This window comes from Acromyrmex echinatior, chromosome 7, assembly GCF_024713525.1.
Source record: "Acromyrmex echinatior isolate Ae372 chromosome 7, ASM2471352v2, whole genome shotgun sequence".
Taxonomy (NCBI): Eukaryota; Metazoa; Arthropoda; class Insecta; order Hymenoptera; family Formicidae; genus Acromyrmex; species Acromyrmex echinatior.
The window spans coordinates 11,098,141-11,122,234 of record NC_141858.1 but is presented as its reverse complement, the minus strand read 5'-3'; the positions used below and the strand labels follow the sequence as shown (position 1 = coordinate 11,122,234).

The 24,094-nt window shown below is 37.0% G+C and overlaps 2 protein-coding genes across 5 annotated transcripts; one reads left to right on the top strand and one right to left on the bottom strand.

The window, feature by feature from the left end:
- Positions 1 to 117: 117 nt before the first annotated feature.
- dysf (neuronal PAS domain protein dysfusion) lies at positions 118 to 10,872 on the top strand. 2 transcript variants are annotated; one of them, XM_011070505.2, is made up of 9 exons: positions 118 to 1,954; positions 2,812 to 2,988; positions 6,701 to 6,762; positions 6,882 to 6,971; positions 7,604 to 7,780; positions 7,852 to 8,036; positions 8,123 to 8,229; positions 8,513 to 8,666; positions 9,175 to 10,872. In XM_011070505.2, the coding sequence occupies exons 2-9, from the start codon at positions 2,940 to 2,942 to the stop codon at positions 10,208 to 10,210; spliced, it is 1,860 nt and encodes a 619-aa protein (XP_011068807.1). In that variant the 5' UTR covers positions 118 to 1,954; positions 2,812 to 2,939; the 3' UTR covers positions 10,211 to 10,872. The 2 variants fall into 2 exon arrangements, with proteins under 2 accessions (XP_011068807.1, XP_011068806.1); XM_011070504.2 differs by having other exon boundaries at positions 2,807 to 2,988.
- On the bottom strand, positions 10,681 to 24,087 carry mAChR-A (muscarinic Acetylcholine Receptor, A-type). 3 transcript variants are annotated; one of them, XM_087407767.1, is made up of 5 exons: positions 23,619 to 24,087; positions 21,742 to 22,024; positions 21,086 to 21,212; positions 19,153 to 19,449; positions 10,681 to 17,605 (listed from the first exon to the last, which is right to left on the bottom strand). In XM_087407767.1, exons 1-5 carry the CDS (start codon positions 24,085 to 24,087, stop codon positions 16,973 to 16,975), a joined length of 1,809 nt encoding a protein of 602 aa, XP_087263893.1. In that variant the 3' UTR covers positions 10,681 to 16,972. The 3 variants fall into 3 exon arrangements, with proteins under 3 accessions (XP_087263893.1, XP_087263895.1, XP_087263894.1); XM_087407769.1 differs by having other exon boundaries at positions 19,276 to 19,449; XM_087407768.1 differs by having other exon boundaries at positions 21,745 to 22,024.
- Between the last annotated feature and the right edge of the window lie 7 nt (positions 24,088 to 24,094).

Sequence of the window (24,094 nt, the reverse complement as noted above, 5' to 3'; positions counted from 1 at the left end):
GCGTTCGACGATTGCAGCGCCACCGCGTAGTCAACGGCTGCGTTTCTATGACGTTCGACGTACTGATTGGCTGTCCCGCGCAGGATTTTTGGACAGCACGACTCGTCTCGGCCAATACGGTCGTTCGGCGAGCACGCTGAAGTTGCTGCGAAACGTTCGCCTTCTGATTGGCTATCGAATAGGGAATCGACGTCACGGACGATCTATCGATCGATGCGTCCGCCATTTTGTCGGCAGAAGAGGGCAGAAATTTTTAATAGATTGTGATAGATCGCGGTCATTTTAGATTGATTATATCAATTTTTCTCGCTAATAACATTTGGATGAAATGTTTGAAATAAAGACTTATTCTCGGCAGAAAAGAAGAGGCAGAAGTATCTTTTTTTCTATTCTATCTTATTTTGTTTGTTATTTTATATACACAAATATTGTTGATAAAATTATTTATAAAAATTGTTAAAATTTAACTCACGGAGATTCTTTCAAGATTTTAATAATAGATAAAGAGAGAGAAAAAGAGAGAGAGAGAGAAAGGGAGAGAGGAGAGCGTCCACAGGATTTACGCCGACAAAGTTCCAACGGTATTTAAACCAGGGGTTGCACAGCGACTTCGAACATGTTGGAGTGCAATGACCGGCGGCCCCCTTCGAGAGTTTAAATCAAATTATACACTTCCGTGTACAATATCCAACATTAAAACTTACACTTTCACGACTATTATAATCGCAACATTGTATGCAGATAAATGTAAATATTTTCCTAAATTATAAAATCTTTAAATTATAAATAGTCTCTATAAGTTATAGCAAAATCAGGATTTTAAAATAAGCTTTTTTCATCTCTTTCACATTTATATATAAAATTGTATAAAATGAAGTATTTTTAAGCATTTTGACAATTTTACGTATATATTTAAAGATTATTTATAGTTCTTAACGTAACTATTAAATTTATAATGTCAAATTATCCAATTTGAATTATTTTTAATAATTTTTATAGATCGCCACTGCTTCTACAATATGTCATTAATTTGACTAAAGCAATGAAGTTAAACAATTTAATCAAGAAAATTAAATTTGTCTCAAATTTAGTTTATTATTTATTAAATTCGTTTCATTAATATAGATAATGTTTACTTTGAAACTAATTTATATTTATACAGAAATAAATTGATTTATATTTTGACACATATCGAAGTTAAAAATAACAAAATGTTATTTAATTCGATATTGGGTCGATATTGGGTTTAATTCGATTACTATGTTTTGATATCAAACGGTGGAAGACGCGACGTTTTCGTTTGTCTTTTCGTTAATCGGGCAAAACTTACCGTAGTTAGCGTATTGCATAATAGTTTCCGAAAATTTCTCAAGCTGAGCTGAACGACAGTCGCGAGCTGCGCGCAGAAACCGCATGCAGAAAAGAGAGACGGAGCAACCGGTAGCGGAGGTGGTGGCGACGGTGGTGGGCTGGTGGCAATGGTAGAGGTACCAGGACTCCGTGTTCTCGATCGTGACCTGAGAGCGAGCGAGTAAATGCAGCGAGCAAACGTAAAAGCGAGACCGAGGAATTAACCGGCGCGGAGGAGGTGGAGGCGGAGGAAGAGGGAAAGACCTCGGTACCGCGAGCGAAAGCAAGAGAAGGCTGGAGAAGCGGCGAAGACGAAATAGTAGGTGGATGAAGAGGAGGTGATGGCGGTGAAGAAGGAGATGGAGGAGGAGGAGGAGGAGAAAAAGAAGAAGGAGGAGAAGGTGGTAGCGGCGACGTCGGTGGTGGTAGGAGAACCAGCCTCCGCCAGTCCATCCACGTGTTCAGTGTAGTTGCGCGTTATGACCCGGATGTTAGATCGTAGCCGCAGTTTCGCGAGAACCTGCCGACCCGGATGTCCCCCCGCTCGTTGTTTACTAGTGATCAACCACTAATGTCTTCCTGGCTACCAAAATATGTTCAATCGGTAAGTTACGTCCGCGGTCCAGCACCCTTCTCATCGCCGTCGTCTTCATTGAAGTTGTCGCCTCATACCTCGGCAAGGATGATCACCGACTTCTCTGAATGCATAAGATACGTTGCGAATCCTCCATGGTCCAATTGAGGATTTCAAGATCCAGGCGAATTTTCTATTTTAAATTATTCTGCTTTGAATTCGAATCCCAGAGAACAATATGTTCAAAATGCGCAACACAAAACTTCCTGAAAACGTCATTAACAAGTCTGTCAGACATTTTAAGTCCCCTTTTTAGACTTGCGTGTTGTCTGGAACATATAGGAAAAGTGGAGAACGTTTTGATCATATCATTGTAGAATTATATTTTTGAATGTTGAAAGAGTGTACCGGAATTTTTTTAGATCTTTTAAAATCCAAAAATCCTTTGAAAAAACACAATTAGATATCAGTGATCCAGTTGGATTAGGAAAGCAGTGAAAAAAACGTTGGACCACAAGAGGTAGACTTTTGCTTCTTTCAGTGATGTCCGAACTGGAAAATTAATAAAATAAAAATGATGTTAATCATAAGAAATTGAATGGAGAACAAACTGCTGATCCTCGAGTTGATTCGGGGGTGAGTTCTCCTTTATGACTGCCGAGATGCACGGTGAACATTTCAGAGGACTCGGGATGTTTATCCTTGCTGAAGTACGAGATGTCACGATTCTGGGATGTTGAAGTGAACAGTGGGTGGCCGCTGACAGTTTTTCGCAAAATAAATACGCGACGCGCCACGCACGCGTTGTACGACGCGACACGCACGTGCGTATCGTACGCGCGTGCCGCGGCAAATGACGGTAACATCAGCGTGTGCTTGAAGGATAGATGCGAGCAAGTCTACGAAAGGCGCCAGCAAACTTCGAAGGGACCTGATAAACGCCGAAATCGCGAATCTGCGTGACTTACTGCCGTTACCGCCCTCGACACGCCAGAGGCTTTCCCAGCTGCAGCTTATGGCCTTGGTCTGCGTATTCCTGCGAAAAGCCAACTACTTTCAGCAAGGTACGGCGAACGAAGAATTTGCTCACGCCTTTAAATCTTAAAGCTCTCTACTTTCTTCATGTCTCAAAGTTACGAGCGACTTCTCTCTGATCGGCAAGTTTTTATTTAGAAAAAATGAAAGATTTAATTCGTATAAATGAACATGTTGCGCGACATGTGGTTTTATCGATTCTATTTCTGAAGTTTTAAGATGTTCTGAGCTGTGTGGAAAAATATTGAAATGCTATAAAGAAAGAATTTTGCTGAAATATTTAAAAAATTATTAGGTGTTGGAATTAATTCGTAGCGTTTTACAAGTGACGGGAAGTACTTTCATTAATGTATTTTTTAATGCTCATGTGAAATAAATAACATTCTTTCATTAAAAAACGCTACGAATTAATTCCAACACCTAATAGATAAATATAGAGATGAAAATAATTTTGTTGGATCACACACATCAAAGTATAATTATATATCAAAGAATGCTGCAAAATATTTTGACATTTTAGCAACTAATTCGAATGTCTTGTACAATTATTTTGACAAAATTATTTTCAGATCTGTAAAATTTTTAAATACTTTAACAAAATTGTTTTTTCCTCATAATAACTTATTGTTAAATGCGATATTTTAATTTTATACTTTTTACATTCTTAAATTTTTTATTTTTTAACACAATTATAAAAAAATTACCAACGTTAGAATCAAATGTTCATCGATAATTAATAATAGGATAAATTGAATATTAACATTGGATACAAATTTAATATCGATCTCAGTATAACTAATTATTATTAGAAATTGTTAAATTATTAATTTAAATGTTCAGCTTACCTGCGTTTAATATATCGAGAAAATTGATTTAATACGCGCGTCACATCAAGTTACAACTTGTTACTCCATAAAATAAAGAACGTGATAAAGCGAGTCCATCGGCGTATCTCGCGATTACTATATCTTTACAGTAATTCACATCCATCGTCCGAGACTTCAATGCCGGTAAGCGCTCGTGCCATGCAATTCCCCGCGTCTCTACTCTGATATTTCAGCGAGCGCATTGGTACTCGAGCGTACTGTTGCCGTATATAATGACCGGGATACATTGTATAGACCGTCAAATACACCAAGTTAATGCTATTGTTGTTTAAAGATTAATAAATTTCCATCTTGCACGTAGAAATTCTTTTAAATTCCGACGAGTAATTTTCAATTAATCATAATTAGACGTAAGTAACAAGCATAAAAATTGTAGGAACTATCAAATACAAATTATTGTTGCTTAAAGATTATTAATAAATTTCTTACACATGAAAATGTTTTTAAATTCTGACGAAAGATTCTAAATACAATTAGGCATAATAAATGTACTAACTCTTGCAATCACTGTTGATAGCAACGTTTGCTTTATTTGTTTATTTAAAAAAAAAAGTATGAGAGAATAAAATTATTTCGGAATTATATTTTAACTGAAGAATCTTTGAGAGTTATTTCAGTAATGCATACACAATGCAAGAAAATTAACTACTAATTTCGATAAGAATCATTAGATGAAAAGTGATTGAAAAACTGTCGATAAAAATGGGGATGAAACTTTATTGAGACACTGTTAGTTTTTTATAATTTTTTTATTGTTCTCGATGAAGAGAGAGTGTCTCGTTTTGTAAAAAGTAACAAGAAAACATGTAAAAGGGAAGATAACAAAATGTGATTCTGAATTTTATCTGTCCAATATAGAAAGCATTCGTTATTATTGTTAATGGAGAAATGTTTGGTCGTCCTTGCATTATCGAAATAAACGCTTCAACCCGAGATATTTGCTGAATTTTGAGAATCCGCTTTCGCGGTCCTCAATCTCTCCTCGCCTCGTAGGCTGTAATCGGCTGGTGACCCGCTCAAACGATCCGCGCAAAAGAGAATTTCTATTCGGTTGCGGGAGTCGGCCGGGTAACCCGGCTGTAAGCTTCTCGTAGACACAGGGAGAGACGGCGGGGAACGTGGTATCCCGGTGGGTACCAACAACGAGAGAGACTCGCAAGAGAGGAGAGAAGCGGAGAGGAGAGGAGAGGAGAGGAGTGGAGACTGGAGAGGCGAGGCGAGGCGAGCGCAAAGCAAAGCGAAGCGAAGCGATGCAAGAAGGCAAGATCGGCCGGCGCGCGTTCAAACTCAGCGGAGTCTAAGCGCGAGTTCCGGGTGATCCGCTGACCTGTCGGCCTTTGCAACAACACTCTCACGCTCCTGTAACCCACACTCCTCCTCCCCGCATCGCGTCCCCCTCTCACTGTGTCTCTCTCTTTCTCTCTCTTTCTCTCTATCGTTCCTCTGCCGCCCGCGCTACAGCTTCCCTTCCTCTCGCGCGCGTTCTTCTCCGTTCTCCTCTCTGCTCTCCTTGCCCCCTAACCTCCCCACCCCCTTTCTAGCCGTCTCACTCTTTCTCTTTCTCTCCTTCTTTCTCTCTCTCGCGCTCATTGTCTCGCGATATCGGGTACTATAGTCCCATGTAGCGCCGTTAGTAAACGCTGCCGTGCTGCATTAGCATACGCATTTTTCCTCACCCTTCTCTTTCTCTTCTTCGTCCCGCGATGCATACCTTTTTCCCCTCTTTACTTTTTCGGGGAAGCCCCGTGCGAGGAGGGTGGCAAACGCGCGAGTAATCGCGTGAAAAAATACGAGATTGAAATGGATCTCTCTCTCCCTCTCTCTCTCTCTCTCTCTCTCTCTCCCTCCCTTCCTTCTTCTCTCCCTCCCCCTTTCTCTCCGGTCCGTTGGAAGCCCGCGCGTGCCCCAAGACTATAGCACGTGATTAAGATTCGAAACACAATGAGGCGTAAGAACAGCATGTGAGGAACGAGAAATCGATATCTATGAAAATGTAACATAAGAGGAATATTAAAAATTTGTACATTTGAAAAATATCGAATTTAATTATTAGGTGTTGGAATTAATTCGTAGCGTTTTACAAGTGATGGGAAGTACTTTCATTAATGTATTTTTTAATGCTCATGTGAAATAAATAACATTCTTTCATTAAAAACGCTACGAATTAATTCCAACACCTAATAGAATTCCGATAGAAGGTAACATTCTGATGATCTCGGATCAATGATACTTTTCAAACTGATTGCTCAGCTTTTCTTCTTCTACGCAAAAAGGACGATTTTGCTGTATCTAAAAATTTAGCCTGATAGAGATCTGAAAATAATTTTGTTGGACGATCAAAATAATTACACAAGAATGTCAAACATGATAAGCAACGCTGCAATTTGACATAGAAACCAGTTTAAGTATCCTATATAATTATTTTGATGATCCAATAAAATTATTTTCAGGTCTGCAAGGAACTAAGTTTTTAGATGTTTCAGCAAAATCAATCTTTCTGTGTAATCTTACAGCTATATTTCTTCGCATTTTCTCAGATTTGCATTTACATTTCTAGGATAAAAAGAATACTTTTTACAGTTCGCGATAGACAGACTTATCGAGTGCACTTGCTCGTTGCATAAAATAAAAATAGAAATAACGATGCTCGCCTATCGCCCTCTTGCCGACTGTAAACCCACATTGTAACAATACGTATATATACTGATAGCGATTTATCTTTTTTTTTCCTGACGCAATATGTTATTTTGGTTCTTCAATAATATTATAATGGAATATATAATATTAATCTGTTTGTTCTTTTAAACATATTTTATCTTGACAGTCTTGATTCTTTTTTATTTTTCCGTTTCAGCATTAAAAAACTGCCCGTCCGAGTCCTCGAATATTCCAACACCTAATATAGGATTTTCAAAAGTAATTATTTTAAATTTATTTATATCAATCGTTTGATTATTTTTACGCGTAATCGTATTTTTTTATTTATTTATTATTTACCATACATTTATGGGATACAGATTATGTATCTTTTCCAGGCGATGTCCGGCTTTATTATGATGATGACACAGCAGGGCAAATTGTTATACATTTCAGAAAATGCGGCGGATTATCTCGGGCATTCTATGGTAATTTCGTCAAAAAAATTAACAATACTGTTTATATGAAAAGAATAATTTTGCTGAAGTATCTAAAAATTTAACACGATACAAATTTTAAAATAATTTTATTAAACTACAAAAATAATTAAAATGAAATAAAAGAAATCCTGTTTTTCGATCAAAACAGCTCTTAGTACATAAATATTTATGTGTGAATTTATATGCATATTTAATTCTATAAATAGATCGTTGAAATTTTTTTTCAATCTTGAAACGCAATCATATAACATCACTTATTAAATGGACAAGCGATTTAATAATTTTTTGATGTTAATAAGCATCTTTAATATTAATAATTTGAATTGTTAATGAGAATCTTAAATCTATAAATGATTTATTGTGAAAAATATTGCCCCAGTCAAAATAATTATGTAGGATATTTAAACGTAATAAACAATGTTGTAAAAAATTTTGACATTCTAACAACCAGCTAACAAAGTGTTTTGCATTATTTTAATAGTCCAGCAAAATTATTTTAAGGTTTACTTAGTTAAATTTTTAGATACTTGAGCAAAACTGTTCTTTCCATGTAAATGTTTCGTGTTAGCAAGATGAACGTTGCATTTGAAACAAATCGTAATAAGACGAAAGATTTCCAGGAGGATTTGCTCATTCATGGAGACAGTGTGTACGATGTGATCGACAAGCAGGATCATATGGTGGTGCAAAATCAATTATCCCGAAACAGTCCCATTCCCAGTGACAGGAGACTATTTTTGTGTCGAATCAACGTATCGAGAAATTCTCGGAGGCAGTTGCGGTTCGGCGATCAAAAGGTGATTAAAACCTTTAGCCGATTAACTTTAAGATATCATTCATTTTTCGCATTATTTCCTTCTATTCGTAGGTAATTCTCGTGGAAGGTCACTTTCTGCCATTCGTTCCCGTTTGTAATCGTAACGAGTTCGTTTTTCTGGCGTCTTGTACTCCGGTAGTCCTGCCGGAGACTCGAGAGAGCATCGTCCAGGGTGCGACGAATATCTTCACCACAATTCATTCGATGGACATGAAGTACTTGCATATCGATAAAACGTAATGTATATAATTCATCATTAATTTTAAAAATTACAGAATTTTGTCGAAATTCAGTTTTCCTGAATGTTTTTCTTTTTTCGTAGTGCGGAAAGTCATCTGGAGTACACGCGAGCTGAACTGGTCAACGTATCGTGGTACAATTTACTTCATTGGGATTCTATAAGGACTGCCTATTGCAAGCATCAAACTGGTAATAGCTGGCTGTAAAAAATTCTCTTGAGAATCCAAATAACACACAAAAGTTCATAAAAATCAAAATGATTTCATTTTAATTCTTAATGTTAATAAATAGTCAAATTTTTGTAAAACAAAAAAAATCATTTTGACTTTCATCAAAATAAAGTCATTTTGACTTTCTTTTGTTATGTTCCTTGGGAAAGAAAATGAAAATATTTCTACGGACAATTACTGCGTAGAAACAAAATTCTTTTTTCTGTATTCTAAGTTGTTCTCACTTTTTAATTTGATTTTAGTCATTCAATCTGATCAGGAGCGATCCACCACTGCTTTACTGAAACTACAAAGTCGTTCCGGGAGATGGTTCTGGGTCCATTGCGTGCTGCAAGTTAAAGATACCTCCGATGAGTGTCAACATCCTATAATTGTTTGCACAAATCAAGTACTCACGTACGTTTATAATTATTTTATCGTTTTCTTGAATTTTCTATTAAATAATGAAATTTTATATTAATTTATTATAATTTAATCGGTAATATAACTTAAAATATTAGGTGTTGGAATTAATTCGTAGCGTTTTTAAATGAAAGAATGTTATTTATTTCACATGAGCATTAAAAAATACATTAATGAAAGTACTTCCCATCACTTGTAAAACGCTACGAATTAATTCCAACACCTAATAGTTTTTATAGAAAAGAATGGTTTTGCCAAAGCATTTAAAAATTTAGTAAACCTGAAAAAAAATGTTGTTAGATTATCAAAATAATTATGTAGAACGCTCAAACTAATTGTTAGAATGTCAACATTTTTTATAGGATTATTCATTATATTTGAATTTCCTACATAAATATTGTGATAATCCGACAAAATTTATTTTCAGATCAATAAAATTTTTAAATAGTTAGCAAAATCATTCTTTAATTCCATGTATATATCGCGCATACAATAATTATAGCGACAAAGAGGCAGAAGTAATGCGCTCCAGTTCATGGCTGTACCAATATTCGTCTCAAACGAAGTTCACTTACGGGCTATGTCCCAGCGGTCAAGGTCGCGGCACCGTTTATCCCTCCACAGGGCCCGTTACCAATCAAGCCCAAGAATACGTTCGGACATATTCCAACGATACTGACACCCAGCTCTCACCATCTCTACATTCGGACCGGTCCGAGACGGAGTCGCATGGTGCCTCGAAGATCGCGCAGTCAACAGACTATCCCAACAGGCGGCTTCTGCGAGATGACGCGGAGCCAGTGGATATGTCTATAAGCGGCGCGGAGCAGCATGAGGGTAGAGGCGTCCAGGGTACGATCTCTGGTCATCAGCAACATGCCTTGGATGACGCGGTCAGATATCATCATAAGCAGTACCATAAGAACTCGCTACATCTGGCCGGCTATCGGGCGAAATTCGCGCAATGTCACAGCACGCAATACGCCAGCGGCTGCGCGGACGTGTTATCGGTACCCAGCACCAAGTATTACCTTACCGACCTCGACCGAGACTACTGTTGTGGTACGGAACGGAGCGGTTTGTTGTTGCACAAGCGGCTGTCGACGAAGGCGTTGCTTGCACCATCATCCTCGATCGCCACCACGGCGGCTGAACCACCACCGCCCGATACCATCCCCCTGGAGAACTGGGGCACCAACCCGGCGTGGTCGGACGCGCTGCAGAGGGTGCCAGACGTGGTACATCAGGAACTGAGCCCGTATATCACCACGCCGACCACGCCGGTCAACACACCCGACTCGGATACACTTGGACATCCGGAGGCGCCCATTTTCAACTTTGATTGGGCCGGCACCGAGCAGCACGTGCCAAACTTGAAGATTACCTTCCATCGCAGTAGCATCGCGGCCACCACAACTGGCCACCTTGCTGCCCAGCCTAGGAAGCAGCATCAAGACGCGGTGCAGCCCATCACGCTACAGTTACCACGTAGAAAGGGACAGTCCACGGAGAACGACAGCAAGGACTTCCCGAAATAAATTAGGAAATACGTATAAATCTGAAGGGGCCATACACAGTAAAAGTTTAGGGGACAGTAAAAGAGTACAAGAGTAGGGGAAATTTATACAAGAACACATAAGAGTCAACAAAAAATCAAAATGACATTATTTTAATTCTTAACATCAAGTAAATAGTCAAATGTTGTAACAAAAAGTCATCATTTTGATTTTCATGACGTCAAAGTAAAGTCATTGATTTTTTCTTGATTTGGTGTTCCTTGGATAGTTTTCCTACAGTCTTTTTTTATAGTAAAAGCGTAGGTAAATGTCGGATACCAGTTAGTTCGTAAATAAAAGTAAAATTCATGTAAGAAATTAGAGAAGAAATTAAAGAACGAAGGTAAGGACTAGTATCTATGTATCAAGCGGAAATGTGTGAGTGCGATAAGGGAGCGTCAAGAGAATCGAATACGAACACAAAAGGGCGGCGTCGTACTTACATACATCTCTTTGTCACAGACAACGGAGTATATTCTTCCAAATTCTATCGGTATCGCGTTACACAATTTTCTACACGCTCGTTCGTCTTCTCTCTTTCTCTCTCTTTTTTTTTCTTTTATCTCTTTACGTCTCTTTGGCATCTTATATGTTACTCTCGAATCGTAAATTCTTCATTAATATAAAACACGTATATAAACATAGACTGATTACATCGGTGTTTACAATAATCTACGATTAAAAAAAGTCGTACATCATTTCGTTTATCTCCGGTATACGCTTTTTATGCGAGAACATTCGTTTTGAGATAAATAGTACGCATCGTACGCGTATATTTCAAGTGTATATATATTTATATTATATATATTACGTATATAATATTGTGTATTATTATATATGTAATATATATATTACATATATTATATATATATATATATATTATATATAACTATGTATGAATGTGCAGTGTCGTAAGAGGGTACCCAGGTACATGCGCTATATATGTTTGAGATTTCCTTTGAAAATATCTAAATCTTACGTTTAACACACGATCGTGAAATATATTCGCTTTGTACATTTCAACGCATTCGACGAAGGAGAGTTTCTCATTTTCTTTGGCACAACGTTATGGTGCGTTGCGTGTTACATTACGTCTCGACGTGATGTACTACAAAGGAAACAAGTAAATAAAGAGAGGCAGTTAATCGTTTGTAGCAGTAGCAACAGCTTCAGCCAGTTTTCGTCCAGTCGTATTTTTTTTTAGCATTAATACTCCACGTTTTTATTGAGACCTCGATCGGAGGTCCCATCATGGCCGGGAGTCGACCGATGCGTAAGCCCACGTGCAATTTAATCGCGACTAAGACGCCCTTTGTTACGTCTTGTTCTATGTTTACAAATCTCTTTTGTAACAAATGTCGAAATAAATATCCCGCAGAGCGTATCTCTAGTGCGAAGCCGAACTTTGAAGATATGTTCCGGTGCTGGAATAAATAAATAAAGTGTTTACGTAAGAGTACAGATGGGAAAATGATTTTTCACGGATTTCTGAGTTCAAGTCTCTTCCGAATTGAAGCACCAACGTGATGACAGATTCTAGAATATATCCCCAAAGTTACGAAATTTTCGACACTTTTTTGGAAAAAAACGCAAGTTTTTTATGCAGCACAGAACAACCATACACTCGCTTCTCTATTTAAAATACCACAAGTATTCTTGTCATACTAATTGCCATATTAATTAATAATCTTACATTTTAAACATTTACTTTCCGAGAAATACAATAAATATAATATACCATTTTTAAAAATTTCGTTTGGATCGAAAGTAAAACGAATCTTTCGATACGATTAATCCTTCAGTTCATCCATCTTTTGAATAAATTTCCACTATTCGACATGTGTATTCTCTCTTTTCTCAAAAATTCACGCGCAGTCTCCCTAATTTTAGATCTCTGAATTTCAACTTTATTCTATCTGCGCCAAAATATTAAAATTTCGAAGTCTTTGAAACGTCATCGACTCTCTCGCAAATTACTACAATAATTTTCTCAGAAACGCAGTTCTCTAGAGTCTTGAACTTCTCTTTGAATTTCAGTGCTCGCAGATTCGCGAAATCGCGAATTTGACAAAAAACGCTATAAGCCTAAAATTCTTGTTTCGAAACGATTCCGCGGTTCCCAAGTAGAACAAGTTATGATAACGTCAGAATGACGTTAAAATGAATCGTAAATTATTAAAAAAGGATTTTTAATAATCATTTTGGAATCATTTTGACATCATTTTGATGTTATGATGATTTATTGTTTCTGCTTGGGTTTACCATCTCTCAACACCTCTTACGTTACGAAGAAATGCAAGCGTAACGAAAACATTGAACATCATTGTGTTCTATCACTCGCCTCATTCGCGTTTACCGTCGCATTTTAATATCAACGCGATTCGTTCGCGTCACGCAAAATCGAATCGCGCGAGATCGACTATAAAGGTAAAAAAATATCACCGAGTCTTACGCTATTTCCTTCCCCCGTATGTTCGGCGGCGCTCAAAAATGCCAGAAAACGCGAGAGATTATACGGATATTCATATACATCTTTTTCCTTTTTTTAAAAAATTAACCTTTAACCCGATTCTATAATTCTTAATGGCTGTAATGATATTATAGTCGTTAACAGTTACAGAATAGGTTTTGTTTCCTCACATGTGACACATTCCGCATTGACTCCTTCACTAAAGATTTACAGCTAACAAACGATCATTATATGCTTATAACACCTTAATTATTATTGGGAGATTCTTCTTGAAATTCTTTAACACATCTATGGGAGGAAAAATGCTTTCGAATTCGTTATATAAAACAATTCGACATTGCTTAGTCGCACTTTGGAAAACAGAAATCGTGTTTACAGTTTATCAGTGTAATCGCTCGCGTAATGGTCTCTAAATCGATCAGCGCGAATCCTCGTATCAAAAGTACCCGAATAATAGATCGAAATCATTGATTAATTGTACTCGTTAATTACACTGCCGATACGTAACTACCGTCGCGTCCACCCGATGTACCTAGGTTCGTTCGTGATCAATATTTCTGTCGTCGAGTTCCTTCCTCGCCGATCTACATATACGGGATCCAGCCGAGAATCGCGCGATCCCTTCACACTCGGATCATCGCGGCTTGTGTTCTTAAGTTTCTTAAAAAATTCTTAATTTTCGGAAAAAATCTGACTTTTTTCTGGTTTTTTTTTTGGAAAGATTTTATAAAAGCTGTAGATACACAACTTTGAAAATGCACTTGACTAAGCAAACATTCTCCATTCATAAAGTAAATGATCAGACACGGTGAACAGAAAAATGGAATTAATCATAAAAAATTAAGAAAATGTCAGAGTAGAACGAAAAATCGTATCGTCAGCCTCTAGCTTTATTACTAATTCTTTATGTTCAATTTTGTATTCTTTATCCTGTTCTTTATGTCTGGATCTTAACATTACTCGTAATTGGCTTTCTTCTTTATTACCATCCAACGTTTAACAAAAAGAAATCTTTAACAGAAATCTCATAAATGGTGACAACGGATTTTATTACTGAATTACTTACTTTATTGGAGTACTTAAGAGTGAAATGAATGTTAAAAGCTTTAAAACCATTCGCGTAAAAGATAATAACGCTAAAAAAAATTCTAAAAAATATGCCACTAAAAATATTATTTTTTCCAAGAATTTTTTGGGGGGCTAAGAACACTAGTCGTGGACGAAAAAGAGGCGCGTGACTTTCGACGGGCTTCTCACTCTCGTAGATGCATCCCCGCGAGTACGTACTATCCGCGACACTGCACCGTGTATATATGTGTATGCTGATCGCGCGAGAGTGCGTGTTTAGTGTGCGTGGGTATTTTGTACAAGGTACAAACGCACGCGTGCCGACGCGTACATAGGAACGTCGCTGTCGCACTTGTTCGAGCAGCGATTATGTTTCTTGCTTCTTCGAGTGGCGAGTGAACAATACGCGAAAGACGAGAGTACATTCCTCTTGTTTCCGCAAGTGGAAATTAGCCAAGAATCAGTTTGGATCGACTTTAACATTCACACGAACACGTACGACTTATGGAAACGAAAAGAAGAAACTACCCAACTCTCTAAATTCTTCGAAATGAACTCTCCACTCCAAAGGAGTGAAAATTCTGCCATTCTTTTTCAAGAGTGGCAAAACTTTAAGAGTAAAATCTCTTCTTTTTAGAGAAAAGGAACACTTATATATGTAAAAGAATACATCTTCTTTCTACATGTAAAATCGAGAGATGCGCGAGGTATTATATAATTAGATGATCGCAAGGATGGAAATGAAGAATCTCGCAGTCTTGAGGTCACTATAGGCATGTCGGCGCGCGTACGGTTGACTTTGATTACTTTACGAGCCTTCGATCGCTAAAGTGTATCGCTCGACACAGTGCTTTTATTTTATTTATTTTATTTAATTTCTTTTTGCTTTATTAACTATATATTTTTTTGGTATCTCATTTCTTAATAGCATCGAGAGTGCGCTACGACATTCCTCCCTTTCGCTCCGCCTCGTCTCTCTATTTCTCTTTCTCTCACGTCGTATAATCTTGGTATAATCTTTTAAAGCTTCTTTTGGCACGTATTATTAGAATGTATTATTTTAGTTTTACGGAAGAATTCGATTTAGCGTTAAATCTCCCGCTCTCCTCTCTCTCTCTCTCTCTCTCTCTCTCTCTCTCTCTCTCTGATCGCTAATTGTCTTCCCGTACTTCGCTGTACTACTATTCCCCATCAGTCCCCATCGTCGAATCCTTTTCTCCCACTTCCTCTTCTATTTCCCCCTCCCTCCTTCAGCATTATTATATTTAAACACATTCATTTACAGTTTTACACTTCGCTACGTCGTAAAATTTACATCGAGTGTTTGCAGTCGCGATTCTGCGCGTACAGAAGATTATCGTTATCCTTTCGATATATATATATATTTTTTTTTTTACTTAAATAAGTTGTTGTGCGACTTAGCTTTTTTTCCTCTCGTCTACTCTCCCCGACGCTACTCGCCACCGCCGCCGCTCCCTTTTCCCTTTTTCCTCCGGAAGGGAAGCTTTCGGGGGCAGCGCGATGCCTCCGGTACCACGGCGACGACGGTGACGATCGCACCGAAGGGGGGGAAGGTACCAGTACTCCTCGGGGAAGTCCTGAGGGCACTGGATACGCAATATATAATTCCGAACTCGCGCGACTTGCGCGATATTCGAGAGGTATTAATAAAGATGTTAAATTCATGGCAGTATCCACATCGCGTTACTTCTCTGCGAAACTCGGAGACCGGAGCTGCGTGCGTTTTGACTAGTACATTAACGGCCGGCACGCGATTTCCATTCCAACGCGAACGAGTCCGCATCCTCTTTTTTTCCTCCCTCTCGATTCTCTCGCAATTTCCCCAAGTCTCCGACGTACCGTCATCCCACGTCAATTTTCATTACAATGAAAAGATTCCGGCGGACGACTGTTGAAATATTGAAATAATAATCAAGCTGAGAACCCTCGATTTTCCCTCCTCCCTCCCCCCAAGAGTTTGCGACTCAAAAAAGCTTAAGAACCACTGCCTCATTAAATATTCACGCGTCTCGATATAGACGATCGATATCAGTGTCGTCGAAATTCGAGATTATTCGAGAATATTATGAACAAACAATCCTCATATATTCTTTAGATGAGGATGGGGACCCGTTCACGTCATCCGGTGTCACGTCATTAACCCCCCGACAAGAATACATTAGTTCGTGATTAATTCTTTTTATGCGTTAATGGACGTCAATGCAATTATGAAATGATACAATTACGTTCGAGAGAGCGTTAAACTCCAATGTTACGTCAGGGGATAACCGAGTTATCCGCGTAATTACTGACGATTAATAGAATTTTCACTGAAAAATGCACGCGATCGGTCAGCGCGCGAAAACGACGCGGTCGTCGGAGGGTTAATCTCTTATTCAGTATCCAAGGAACACGTAAAAGTCAATAAAAAATAAAAAATATTTTATTTTGACTCTTCTGTCAATAAAGAGTCAAATTTTGTAATAAAACAAATCATCGTTTTGACTTTTATGAAGTCAAAATAAAGTCAGTTTGACTTTCTCATGCCTGATGTGTTCCTTGGACGGAGAATCGTTCACCCAAGGAATTCTATTTTAATTTTTAATGTCAAACAGTTAAATTTTGTAATAAAAAATCTTGACTTTCATGAAGTCAGTATAAAATTATTTTGATTTTCTCACGTCTGGTGTGTTCCTTGGGCAAAAGAAAGCCCGAGGTCTTTCTTCATCTACGTGACGATAGCGTGAGTGGCCGATCGGATATTAAACGTCGCGCACGATCCGGAGAGTGAGCCCGAAAGATGTGTGGACTAGACAACCGGACATACCCGTAACGACGAGCGATATCGCTAGGAACAGGGAAGTTTGGCAGTCACGAGCGCCAAACTTACTCGCGGCAGTCGCCGGTCTCCTCGCTTCCGCTTCTTCGTACAATCTGAGAAACGCGTAAAACGGAGGAAAAGTAAACGGCGATATAACAATAATAATAGTAATGATAATAATAGTAGAATAGTAATAATAATAATAATAATAATAGTACAGCATTGTTTCGGTATATGCATGTGTGTGTATGTGTGTGTGCACACGCGCGCGCGCGTGGTCGTTGACTTCCAATTCTGTAATGTGCTGATATCGGAAGCATGGAGAGGAGATTGCTCCCCTCCTCGATGCGAGAAGATCGAAGTGCGCATCGATGGGTTACTGATGTCATCCCCGATCAACCGCACCGGTACCGCGGTTCCTGCTCTGCCACTTACACTTGAGAATCCTCACGTAGGTTCTGCGGAAAGCTGCGTTGCCCAGCGCGTAGCACATCGGGTTCACAGTACTGTTAATGTAACAAAGGTAATAAACAAAGTCCCACAGCACCTGAGGTATGTACCACGAGCAGGCGGTGATGGACTTGAGGAGTACCAAGATGTTGTATGGGGTCCACGTTATGATAAATGCCAATAGAATAGCTGACAGCGTTTTCGCAGCCTTTCGATCGGCCTTCTTCTCCTGGATCTTCTTCTTTTTCTTGTTCGGCTGTTTGTTCAGTATTCCCTTGCCAGTCGTCAGAGCCTTTGGTATGTTCTTCGCATTCAACGGTATCCTGATGTCCGGCATCTGCGATGGCCTCCTCATCGTCACCGTCGATGGGCTCGACACGGACCCGCCGCCGAGACGGAAGAGCTTGCTGGCACCACTGCCGCTACCGCCAACACCACCGTCATCTTCGCTGTCTTCCATCATAGGGTGCAACTGGATTGACATGGACTCGTCATGTATCATCCTTATGCTCGTCCCCTCGGTGAATTTCCCGCCGTTACCCGGCAATTTGATTAGAATCGTATAAATCTGGAAGTCAAGGAGACACACGCATAGTATGGATCTTCAAGTGAATCAATCGGAATTTTAAAGATAATAAGTTTGTTTATTATTATTGCACTGGACTATACTGCAACTTTCTTTCTCGCTTTCGACAAATTTCGATTTCACGTTAAATACAAAAATTGTATACTGAAAAATTGTATAGTGAAAAAAATGTTCTAATTAAACCAATGAAAGACACCCAAAGAACAAATCTTATATTTAATAGCTAAATAGATAAATAAATAATATGTAACTTTGGCTGCATTTTGTAAAAAAAGCAGTTTTGTAATTGTAAAATTCTTTAATATGATTGATTTTACTCTTAGTCTCGAAATAGGTGCGTAGTAAGCCTTATTAATTGACCAATCATAGTCGAGTATTTTCACATTCGACTGTGATTAATTAATTGATTTAATTAATTAACGAATTAATTAATTCCTTAAGGCATTATTACACCTATTACGTTTTGAAAAACTTATAATTCTTCACAGAATCTAAAGCTCATTCTACAATCGTATAAGTATAATTGTGACTATATTATAAGAATTGATATATCACAGTCAAATATTCTCCTAATATTCGATTATGATTGGCCAATTCTTATAACTACAACTACTATTTATAATTACGCTTATGCAATTATAAAATGGATTTAAAATTTAATTATATTAAAGAATCTTATTACGAATTCAATTGGACGTACTCAGTGCACATTAAATCCGTACACAAAATAATGTAAAGATATCCCTGATGCAAAAATTTCGCTGAAATTATTCCACGTTTTGGAACACTTTTCGGTAAAATTTCAACATTTCATAAATATTTCAGTTTAATTTCAGCGATTTTTATTTGAAAAATTCATTTTTAGCAAAATTTCAAAGAAATTTTATTAAAATTTCAGAGAAGTTTCAGAATAATTTCAGTTTAGTTTCAACGATTTTTTAGTATGTTAGCTGAAAAATTCAACTTTCAGTGAAATTTCAGTAAATTTTCAATAATTTCGGTGAAATGTTCCAAAAAGTGGAATAATTTCAGAAAATTTTACCAGGAATGTTTATTATAAATAAACATAGAAATTGATTAAATCGTGAAATATTTAATACATTTTATTGTACTATTAGATAAAATATGTATTTCATAATTCGAAATATTTGCATTTCATTTTTATACTCAAATTAAATTAGTATACAATGGCTTTAATATGCACCAGTGCGCACTAGTACTTCCAATCGAATTCGCTATTACAATAGCTATAAAATTGCTTTTTCTGCTGAACACAGCCGTTGTTAATAATTCTAATAGCCGCGTATTGTAATACTGATTCCCCTCGAAAACACATTAAGGCCCATTTTCACAATATATGGTTACCTAAAGATTAAAGATTATCAACAGATTCATCAATAAAATTCATTCATGAATTTCTTGATTACCTTTAGTCTTTAGGATAACCATATATTATGAAATCGAACCTAAAAGATGTTATCTTTTCTCAAGTTGATTCCCAAGTAAAAACGAATAGGAGCGTCACATACGGTATCGCTGGAAATATTTCTAAGGTCGACCGACCGTGCCGGCCTTTTGTATAACTCGTGCTGCAGCGCAGTCTTATCCAGGGCGATCCCCTGTATCGCGGTGAGGGAAGGACATCGCGATACCGTGCTGGGAAGCGGCGTCTCGGCTGACAGCGGCGTGAGCGTGTCTTCGTAACCGGCCCCGGTGTGGCTGCTCTCCGGTCCAGCGATCTCCTCGTCGTCGTCCTCGTCGTCTCGACCGCTGTGCCACCATGCGATGCACCACATCTTCAGCCAAGTCCAGGAAAACGGCCTGTGCTGCACGCCCAAAAAGCGAATACGGATAAGCTTGTAATAGTTGTAATTGCGAAAGTGATTAATTTAGCCAAGATTGCGTATGCAAACGTAACTTTGCGTCATAACGTAATACCGAATCCTTTCTGATTTTTCTTTGATAGCAGAAGAAGATTGCTGATCGACATACAATTTTGTTTTTAAGCAATATTTTTAAAAAAAGCTAAAAATAAAATCAAACTTCAGAAACATAAATACAAACTAGAAAATGTCGTCAGATGATGTAGCAATTTTTATAATACTGTTTATAATTTTGCAATAATTAATTTTTTGTAAGATAAGCAAAGATAAATGTTTAACGAAATGGGTCCCAAAACTGACAGTAAGCAGTAATGCCACGTATTCCTATTCTTTTGCTTTTATAGAAAATAATTTATATGCTTTATACTTATTAAAATATATAAATCAAACAAAATGTTTTTTATCGAAGTAAAAAGATTCTAAAAAATGTACATTCACTTGTAGATATTTTGTACTTAAATGGTATTAATGACTCCTATAAAAGAAAAAAATTACTGTCAACGACAATTTTTTTTTTAAAGGTCTTTCCCCATAAATACAGATTTGCCTTCAGCTTCGATAGGACTATTTGACACTATAACGCAACACTATGTAAAGATTAAGTTAGCTTATGATATGTCTTACAAACAAGTATGTCAGTTTACGTTGTTCCCCGATTTTATATAAAACCAGACAGCACAGAATATTTACGATAAATATTCATAAATATTTATTATTTATTTTTTTAAATATTATATAAATATTTTATACATATTTTCTATAAACATTATTCGAAAACATTTAAATACAGACTAAATACAGACCAAATATTTATATAATATTTATGATGAATATAAATAAATATTTCTGGAAAATACTTTTTACTGAGATTACAATGTCTTATTAAGTATTTTCATAGCATTTACTACAATATGTGTGAATAAATGTGTAAATATGTGTAAATATTTCATAATATATATAATAAATATTTCTGATCTGTACAATCTAAGATGACAGAAATATTTACAAAATATTCAAAATAAATCTTACAAATATTTTGTAAACATTTTATAAATATTATGTGCTGTTTGAGATATGACAAAAATAAGAAAGAAAAAATATAAATAAATTTAGGAAACTACAAATATAAAAAGATGTGATATTATTAAAAATATAGTCATTCTTATTTAAATTACGCAATTTATAAAAGACAATCATAAGAATTTTATTTTCGCATTTGTAGAATTTCTTTTTAGCTGATGTTATATATACGAGCAAGCCACAAATATATGTATAAATTATGAATTTTTATTTCTTTAATCATCTAAATAGATCATATTTTTATCGTATTAGCGTAATGTTTAGTTTCTGAAAAATAAGGGAGATCTTTAGAAAATCTATCGGCGACTTTCCTTTCAAAATGCAAAGAGATACACGAGATTTCAAAGTAATAACAATTAATGATCCTGAATTGCGCGAATTATAAATATAAAGTTCCAACTATCAACGACATTTGTGAAGACGAGCAAATAAGTAAACGTGCAAAAGTGACTCCACTTGGTGTAATCGCATTCACACTTAAGGTTACAACTATACTTACGCTCTTGTATTGCGGATAGTGCTTATCAATGTAGGAAACCGCGATGTGCGTGGCGTGCGAGACGTCGTCGGCGGTGCTCGACTCACTTCGCTGTCTTCTGCTCTCCTCCATATCTAAAACCTCGTCACTATAGGAAAAAACATGAGAGACTAAGTACGTCGAGCTGTATTTAAGGTCTTTCGACCGCGCGATATTCGCAGAACACGATTATTCGCGTTGTCAAAAGGAGTTACACAGATGAGAGAAAAAATATTTTTATCAAATTAAGATTAAACGAATAGAAAATATTTAACGAGATACATAAATCTCGAAAAAATATTTTTATAAAGATCGTGAGCAAACATTAAAAAATAACAAGAATTATAAAAATAATCATAAAAGGACATTCAATAATATCTGAGGAGAAGGAAAAATAAATATATGCGACTAAAATAATATCTTCACGTAAGAAAGAAATTAATTATAATTAATCTAACGATGTCTAATAGTGTCAAATGTTCATTCGACCGGTGCATCTGTACCCTAAAATCAAAGGAAGGGCTGATCTTCCAATTAGGGCAATGTGTTACCATCTCTCTTGTGCACGGGTTGCATTTTTTTTTGGTGACATGCTGACGACAAGTTCGGAGAGAGAAACAATTGAAAGCGTTAGTTACCACCTCGAGTTGCTGCGCTTGCTCGCGTCTTGTTTGCCGGCCTGCAAATTCGGCAGGTCCTTCTGACGTTTCTTCGTCTCCAGCCAGATCCGCCAGTAAAGGAACGTCATTATCATGACAGGAACATAAAACGCGGCGATGGCCGTGCCGAAGGTGATGTAATGATTCGTCTCGATGAATTGGATGTAGCACGAGGCTTTCGGCACAGTCCTTTGACCCTCGATATACGGCCATGCGTAGATCCAAGGTGGCCAAAGAAGCAACGATATACCCCAAGCGGATCCTGGAACGTTCATTATGTTGTTGTCTGGAGTAGTTTTTAATGAACATTTGGTTATATTTATTGCAAATTTTATTTTATTTTTTAACAAACATATGACTGTAAAAAATTCGAGAACTCCAGACTCTTATTCGAAGAATTTGTTTTTATGTATCTATTAATATTAAAAAGATCCTAGTTTAGAACGAAACGTTTGTTAAAAATTTAAAAGACATTAAATAAAATTAACTATCAAGAATCAGCGTTGGCTCTTTTTACCTTTTATTATTGTTTTCAACTGAGCCTAATAATTCAATTCTTATTCGAAGGCTTTGGATGATTATTTATCGCGAATATTAATTTAGACTTATCTGCTAAATATAAAGTAACATTATATTAATTTGTAATTTCTCACTAACAATAGATTATATAAAACACATATTGCGCGCGCGCGCGCGCGCGTGTGTGTGTGTGTGTGTGTGTGTGTGTGTGCACGATAATTACATTATTGAGTAGAAAATTATATACGAAAAAAAAAACAATTTTGCTGAAGCATAAAAAAATTTAGTTAAATACAGATCTGAAAATAATTTTGTTGGACCAAAACAATTATGTAGAATATTCAAACGTTGACGGCAATGTTGCGAAAAGTTTTAATTCTAGTCAACAATTTAAGCGTCCTATATAATTATTTTGATAGTCCAAACAAAATTATCTTCAGATCTGTATCAATTTTTAAATACTTTGGTAAAACTTCTTTCTGTGTAACATTGATGTAATGTGTTACTTTATGGTTAGCGGGTGTATTGAAGCATACTTTCGAGGCTTTCACGGATATTTTCTTTAAGGAAGTTATGCGAGGTTTATGGGTTACCTCTGTGACTTGATACATCGTTAAATGCCAACGTTTCGTGAATATTGCAGATCACTTATCAGGGCGAGAAGCAACCTTATACTGATCAGTATCAGATTGCTTCTCGCCCTGTTCAAGCGAACTATAACGTTCACGATACTACAATGTTCACGAAACGTTGGCATTTAACGATGTATCAAGTCACGGAAATAACCCATAAACCGCGCAACTTTCTATAATATATTGGAATACGTTAATTTATTATAAACACGATATAAATTATTTTATCAATGTCTACTCGAACTTTTTAAAAAAGAATGGCTTAAAAATTTGTTGATTTTTCAGGCAAAAATGAAGCAGTTTTAAATCGCAATTAATAAATTATATATAACCTTTAGTACACAATTGGATCATTCATGTGCTGCGCATTTCTTCTCTTTGAAATACCAGGAGTACCAAGTATAATTAGTTACAACATTTATGTATAATTTTTTAAATACAACTTTACAAATACATTTTTACGATGTTAAAGTTGATATATTCGTAAAAGTGACACAAAATAATCGGAACACGAACGATTCATCGTGTGAATTAAGAATTAAAAAGGAAAATCTCCGAAGAGAGACAATTTTGACAAAAATTTCTTGAATCTCGGAAATTCTCTTTCGAGAATTCTATGATTTCTCCAGACGGAAAAACATTTCAGGTTTCCCAACAATTTTTTTTTACGTCTCACCCCATTTCGTAAATTTAATATATACTCACCGATCATGACGGAGGCTTTGAAGGTGGTCCTCTTGGCCCGATAAGTAAGCGGACGCGTGACGGAGAAATATCTGTCGAAGCTGATGATGAGCAGATTAAGGACCGACGCATTACTCGCGAGATAGTCGAGAGCGAGCCACGTGTCGCACACGAGGGGACCGAGCGGCCAATAACCGAGTACCGTGTATATCGTAAAGAGGGGCATGGAGATTAGGCCGATCGCGAAGTCGGCCACCGCCAGGCTGAAGAGGAAATAATTGGAGATCGTCTGCAAATTCTTATCAATCTTGAATGATATCATGACCATAATGTTGCCGACGACCGTGGTGAGACTGAGGATGACGGCGATCACCACTATCGTCACACGCTCCCATATCGCGTATTGATGGGGCTCACCGCCACAGTCGAGACCGTTGCTGATGCTGTAGTTGTCATTGCCGGGTATCTCCACCATCGGAGTAACGTTCATGTCTGAC